The sequence below is a fragment of the Gorilla gorilla genome, chromosome 1, assembly GCF_029281585.2.
Source record: "Gorilla gorilla gorilla isolate KB3781 chromosome 1, NHGRI_mGorGor1-v2.1_pri, whole genome shotgun sequence".
NCBI classification, from domain to species: Eukaryota; Metazoa; Chordata; class Mammalia; order Primates; family Hominidae; genus Gorilla; species Gorilla gorilla.
In genome coordinates this window covers 123,369,472-123,376,331 of record NC_073224.2, presented here as the reverse complement: position 1 = coordinate 123,376,331, position 6,860 = coordinate 123,369,472, and the positions used below count along the sequence as shown (strand labels likewise).

At 54.3% G+C, this 6,860-nt stretch overlaps 1 protein-coding gene across 3 annotated transcripts in view; it reads left to right on the top strand.

Annotated features, from left to right (window-relative positions):
- Positions 1 to 1,352: 1,352 nt before the first annotated feature.
- Positions 1,353 to 6,860, top strand: part of TBX15 (T-box transcription factor 15) — a 106,815-nt gene continuing 101,307 nt past the window's right edge. For 2 of the 3 annotated variants that reach the window (XM_004026437.5, XM_063695932.1), the window contains exons 1-2: positions 1,353 to 1,472; positions 1,764 to 3,298. In XM_004026437.5, the coding sequence (XP_004026486.2) occupies positions 3,094 to 3,298 (205 nt within the window). In that variant the 5' untranslated portion in view covers positions 1,353 to 1,472; positions 1,764 to 3,093. The remainder of the gene's footprint in view (positions 1,473 to 1,763; positions 3,299 to 6,860) is intronic. The other variant, XM_063695936.1, reaches the window with a different exon arrangement.

Genomic DNA, 6,860 nt, shown 5'->3' with positions numbered 1-6,860 from the left:
CCTCTCAGATGCTGCATCTTTGGACACACAGGAACAATCAGGCCTCTGGACTTGCAATTACGTTCCTGGATAACCAAAAAGTTCTCCTTTTTTTTTTTTTCCTTTTTTTCTATTTTTGAGACAGGTTCTCACTCTGTCACCCAGTCTGGAGTGTAGTGGTGCAATCTCGGCTCACTTCAGCCTGGACCTCCTGGGCTCAGGTGATCCTCCCCTGTCAGCCTCCTGAGTAGCTGGAACTACAGGCCCACACCACCACACCTGGCTAATTTTTGTATTTTTTGTAGAAATGGGGTTTCTCCATGTTGCCCAGGCTAAGTCCTCCTTTTTGAGAAAATTCCATGGTCTCAGGGAGGGTGAGGCATATGGTGTACCCGCTTCTCAGTCCAAACCAGGCCTGTGAGAGACTGTGAAAGGCAAAAGGCTGCCAGAGAGAGACGGGAGATACCGGCTATGGGGATAAGAAAAGAGCTGGGAAAGTCTAGAGGCCGGCCCCATTGCTACCCCACCAAGCTTGGTAGGGGCAGGCTTCAGCCGCAGGCGGAAAACGCCGGGCGACACCAGAGTTGGGAGGTGAGAGAGAAGCCCCAACCGCTGGGGAAGGAAATTGCGGGTTCCCATCTGCCTTGTCTCCAGCTTCTCTGCTGAAGCCCGGTAGCAGTGAATGCGCGCTGACTTTCAGCGACGACTCCTGGAAGCAACGCCAAATGGTGACTGAAGTGGGAGATCCTGCGCCTCTCCATCCGGGCTCCCCAAGTCCTCTGGGCAGAGCTGCAGGAGGCGGGGACCAGCACCCTGCTTCCAGCTCCCCAGAGTTCATGTTCGTGCTCCCTGGCGACCTCCAAGCCTGAGACACAGGCTCCGGGGAGGTCAGGCTTGGCTGAATCACACTCATACGGTGGCTTTTCCATTGTTCTTTTTGCATTCGCCTGGGATGCTAGCTTCCTGACATCCTGGTTGGATCCTAATTTGGGGCGGGGGTGAAGGAAGGGGGCAAAAGTAGCCTCTTGTCCAAAGAGGCCCAAGGTGAATTCACAACACTGTGGTTGTCTTCAGCACCGGAGCACTTCCAACTGTAATAATAAAGACTAGATTTCCCTGGGCCCCTCCGCAGTCCGGCAGAGAATTCGGCGTTTCAGAGGCCTGACAAGTCATCTTTTCTTGCCGCAAGGTGGGAGAGCTGATTCTCCCGGGCCTCGCGAAAACAACAACAAGAAATCTTAACAGGCTGTGGGCCCCCTAACCTAAACTTTAAGGTTTGGAGACTTCTAAGGGCCTGGCTGTCGTCACGACTGGCCTGCTTGGCCTCTCAGTCTGTCCCCCGCCCCCGGGACCCAGCTCTTTCCGGCTTCTTTGCAAAAGGATAGAACCGTCTCGACCAGGGCACTAGGACTGGAAGATCGGGCTGTGTCTAGGCCGCTGTCCGCGAAATCCGAGACGTTTTTTCAGCTTGGCTAGGACCGACTTCGCCGCCGGTTTGAGCTTTCTCTGCACTCGGGGGTCTCCTGCCGTCCTCGACCGGTGGCGTAACTTGGGAAGGGGTGTGGGAATTAAGAATGGCCAGGAGCGTTGGATTTTTTAGTTCCTTAGAAATCCATGTTGAATGCAGTCCTTGGAGATCGCAAAAGGCAGGGGGCGGCCAGGGGGGAGATCAGCTGGCCGGGAAAGCCATGGTCTTGAGGTAACGGGATTTGCAGGGAATTTTGAAAAAGCTCCTTCTCTTCTGTTAAAGTTCCTAGCTGTTCTTGCCTGTCACCTCTCCATAGGTTCTCTGCAACAAGAGCCCGGAACAGGCGAAGCGCAGCCCAGCGTTCGGGCCGTAGGGAAAGAGAGTATTTATTTGCGGCGTGAGGGGACCCAGCTGGAATACGCCTGAGGAGCTCGCCCTAAACCCCGCGCTCCGCCGCCCGCCCCTTGCTCTCAAGGCGCCTGTGTCTCCTTTTCCACCAGGTAGAGCTGGAAGGAGGAAGCGGTCTTTGAATTTTCAGTTACAAGACCCTGGTTAGTAACAGGGCTTTCTGTTTGTTTGTTTGTTTGTTTCCTTTTGCCTTACCCAGATTTCCTTAGAAAACGTTCAGTAGGAACATTAAAACCTGTGTGGCGAAATCCAGGAGGAACCAGAATATTCTAAAGCACCTGGGGCTGACGCGAAATTATCAGAATCGTTTTCTGGCGTTTTGGACAGGTTAACATTTTGTCAGAGCCCCAAAATTCCAGATCTGCAACCAAAGTGACTCTGGACTTGCAGCGTCTATGAGACCAGCAGATCTGGAAGAAAAACGTATGGATTTGGGATTTGCAGGAGTTTGTAAAGGCGCAGATCAGACCTCGACTTTCAACTGTCCTACCTCCCTCTTGGAGTAACCCATGGGGAAACCGGAAAGCCAGGGGTTAAAGTTGGCCCAGGAGCATCCAGGGGACGACTGGCGCTGCGCCTTGGCCCGGGCCTCAGTCTCTCCCTTCCTCTCATTGGTTCGCGCTCTCGGGGTTTCTCTTGTTCCCTCCTCGCTATTGGTTGGGGGCTGGCTTTTTTCCCCCTCAGTCTTTTTCTTCCTCCCCCTCCCTCTCCCTCACCCCTCGGACAGGAGCGCACCGCCTGCCCCTGTTCCTCGGGAAGGGAGGAATTTAGCGGAAAAAAAAGTTTCCCAGAAGTTTGGATCACAGGGAGGACGGGAAGGCAGAGAAGAAGAGAGAGAGAGAGGGAGGAGAGAAAAAGAGAGGGAGGGGAGAGAGAGAGAGGAGAGAGAGAGAATAATAATAATAACAAAAACAAGATGAAGTTCAGTGGACACAGCCTGTGAGCGCCTGCCCCGGTGGGTGGGAAGCAGGACTCGGGCGCTCATGCAGCGAGCGGGCGGCGCTCGGGGCGCTAGTTCCTAGCAGCTGGGCCAGCGTAGGGGCGCAGGTCGGATCTGGCAGAGGAGGGCGGAGGAGGACGCAGGGGGAGGGTGGAGAGACCCGCGAGTCGCCGTCTCAGCCTCGTCCGCCGCGCCTCCGCCTCTCCCGGGCCGGGCCCGGTGGGCGCTCCGAGCTTGAGGGCGCCGGCTGCTCCCTCGGTAGCGGGGGCAAGCGGAGGCAGGGGTGTGGGCGGCTAAAATGAGTGAAAGGAGAAGATCTGCAGTCGCCCTGAGCTCGCGAGCACATGCCTTCTCCGTTGAAGCCTTGATCGGCTCAAATAAAAAACGGAAACTGCGAGACTGGGAGGAGAAGGGGCTGGACCTGTCCATGGAGGCGCTGAGCCCCGCGGGCCCACTCGGAGACACGGAGGACGCGGCGGCACACGGCCTGGAGCCTCACCCGGGTGAGTGCGTCGCAGCCGACCGCGGGAGGCGGGCGGAGAGGGGACGCCGAAGGGCCAGTCGCCGGTCGCGGGTGAGGAGCTAGGCCCTGCCATTGACGCCCTGCCTTGCCCCAACATAGGTTTCTGTTTCTTCGCGCAAATGCCCTGAGCCTCCCTAAATTCACCGGAACCAATTTTGGGGGCTGGACTGAGCCTTGCATTTTCGTCGCCAGCCTAAGCAAGGAGTCCTGTTTGTTTGCATTTCTTTTTCTTTTGGGTGGAGAGCGCAGCTTTCTGGGTGTCCGTGGGTGAAGGGCTGCCGGTCCCTAGGGTTGGGAGGGGCGCGGGCCGAAGGCAACGGCGGGAGCCGAGATCTAGGACTCAATTCTGAGAACTCGGGAGGACTGGCGCGGCGTTCTCAAATCCAATACCTCAGTCTCGAGGAATGACCAGTTGGTCTCATTTAGCCTTCAACCTCGTCCTTGCCTTTCTCCCACCAACTTTTCGATGGTGGAACATAATTATATTTCTACTCCTTTGGCGTTTACGGAAACAAGAATGGATGTTAGACCCCTTACTCCTTGCGTCACTCTTCAGGGCCCACATCTCTGTGTATTTAGGGTGTGGGTACGATTGATTTGTGTCTCAGATCCTACAGTAACCCGTATATATTATGTGCACGGAACATGTAAAAAGCAGGGGGGATGTCATGTCTGTATTTTAACAGAACCGTAGGAGGGGAGAAGCCAACTTTAACGTTTTGTGTTAAGTGCCAAGATTTCAACTGTGCAAAAACAGCCCGGGGGAACAGCTGTTGTCGGAAGAATCTTGAGTGTGCGCGCGCGCACATACAACGCTCGCAAATTGGTTTAGCGTTTTCAGAAGCTTTCCAGCCCGGACTTCTAAAACCATGCTGGAAGGTGCTCCTGCTGAACAGCCAGAGCTGGGGAGTAGACCCCGCTTCGCACGCTGACAAGCCCGGGGAGGGGGCAGCGGCCTGCACTGGGATAGAGACAGTCTGGGGCTCAGGAGCTTGGGGATCTCAGCCACAAAGCTGTCCAACTCAGAGGAGGGACAGCTGTCGCTTACATTTTCTCTTTAGGCAGTGACAGTTCAATTTCCATGCTCCCGAGGCTAATAATAATGCGATTAGCGGGTGACCTGCAGAGATAGAGTTTTATGAATTCTCCGTGTTTTTGTGGCCCGTTACGGTATTTCAGTTTAGTGCTGGGGAATTATTTTTACTAGTCGATGAAAAGAAAATTAAAAGGAGATTTATTTCGACCGTCCAAGCCTTTTCCTGTATTTGAATGCAAGTGCTTGTCCACGCGGACCCCTGCGTGGGCATTCCAGAAAGGGACCCAGGGCTACTGTGTGTTTCCCTTCGCTGGCCAGACCCTGTTTCCTCAGCTTATTTATCTATTGTCAAAATCTCGCGTGGGCCTTCATACAGTTAGAAGTTCTTGCAGGGGTTATGACGCCTTAGAATTTGTAAGGTTCTTTTATTTTCCCCACGGCGGAAAAAACAGAAGTTGTTTAGCTGCGCGTGGCAGACGTCCTGTCCCGGGGAAGTTTTCTCTCGGGAGGCCCCAGTTCGCACGGAGCCCGTCTAGGGCCTTATGTTCAAATGGGCAATATATGGGGTCATAATTAGAGATTCAGATCAGGGTTTGCTCTTTCTGCCGTTCTCCTCAGCCTGAGCTCCATTCAGGAGGCAGAAGAGAGAAAACTTAGGGAATGAGGCAAAAAGAAACCATTCCAGAGCGTGAACCTGGGGAGCTAAGCTCATGAATTCTATTTACTCGCTCCCGCGGGATGGGGGTGGGGTGGAAGATCTAACAGAACTAACTTTATGTAACAGAGTTCGGTTGGTCATTTCCCATTAAGTTATCATTTTTTTAAAAAAGAAAAAGATGGGTATTTGGATTAGAGAAAACGAAATATATTTGTGGGGCAAGTGTCTAGGAGGAAGAAGCTGAAAGTCCAGCACCCTCTGGCTTTCTGCGGAGCTGGGCTACAGGCCGGGCCTAGCCTTTTAGTGGGCCGGGGGAATCCTTAAGTTGGAGCCCCCGCAATGGCTAAGCCTTTCTTAACGATTTGCTGATAGGATGAGAAAAGATCTTTCAGTAAAAAGGGCGCCGTGGCGTGGAGACGCGGCGGTCCAGGGAGCAGAAGAGGTGGAGCTGTCGGCTCCAGACTCAGGCGGTAGCGAAAGGCGCGTCCAGGGCTGGGGGTGTTTTTAGGCCTTTCTTTTTCTGTAATATAGCACCCTAACGAACACACACAGGGACACATTTAAAGATATGTGTATGGAGGAGTAGCGCAGGCGACCCTATTGTGCCCAGGGCAGCGTCTCTTCCCGGGTGACTCTTTTCTCCTTAGGGCCCAGAAGCCGCTGCGTGGTTCTCCCGCCCTAGGCCGATAACAAACCGGGAATAGGAAAAAAACAAAAAATTGTTTTGGGGGAAGAATGAAACACACACACACAAACACACACGCACACGTTCATGCCTAGAGTATTCTCACCATCTCTCATAGCACCGTTTTTTAGTCCGCTCTGCCGGAGCTTCGAAATTCCGCGATCTTTAGACAACTCTAGGGTCAGATTTTAATGTTTAACTTTCATTCAAAGACGAGGCCTTTTGCGTTTTCACAGCCCATTTTTCTTTCCGCGTCTGGACAGAGCTGGCTTTAGTTGGCGCCCGAGCACCCGCAGCCTGGGGCACCAACCTGCAGCAACGGGGGATCAGTCCGGCCTGCGCGTTGTAGGCACTCACTCCACAGAGGAAACTATGTATTTCGAAAGCGTTTCAAAAATTCCACCGAGCCTGGTGGCCCCGAAAAACCCCAAGGCCCGCCAGACTTTGGAGAAGGGTCTGTGAGGTACCCTCACTGTCATACCTACGCCGGCACTCTCAGTCTTTTGGAGAAGCCACTAGGAGTGCCTCAAGACCAGCCTCGGAGGAGCCTGGCTCTCGAGCCTGCTCGCCCCCGCCCTCTCCCAGAGCAACAGACGAACTTTCGAGCTAGGATCGGCTGGAACAGCTGCTCCGGCTGCGGCCTTGCAAGTATATTGCTGCGGCCTTGCAAGTATATTTCAGGCGCTCGGCGGCGCCATCTGCGCTCGGACCTCAGCCCCTGCTCCACCCGGAGTCCTCAGCTAGGGCTTGGGCCTTTCCCGCCAAAATCTTCTGCTAAGTGCTGCGGAAGCCGGGTCTCCCGCGGAGCGAAATAATGTAAACCTTCTGTGGAGGGATTTCCTCCTCCAGAAACTTCGGGCCGGGCCACGCAGCAGCTGCGTTCCAGAGGCCTGGGGAGGTGGTGGCGCGCGCGGGTGGGCACCTAGACAGGCACACCCAAGGACACGCAGGCAGATCGACACTCCGCGTACACGTGCACACGTGGCAGGTCTCGCATTCTCGCACGCACCCGTCAGCTCAACTGCTAGTGAAATGAGACAGGAAAAGCCCGTGCAGAAAGCGCGGCCGCCCCAGGGCACTTTCTTCTTTGGAGTTATCTAGATCAAGTGGTCACATGAATTAATCTGCCAGTTTATGGTTTGTTTGCTCAAAATAAAACTCAG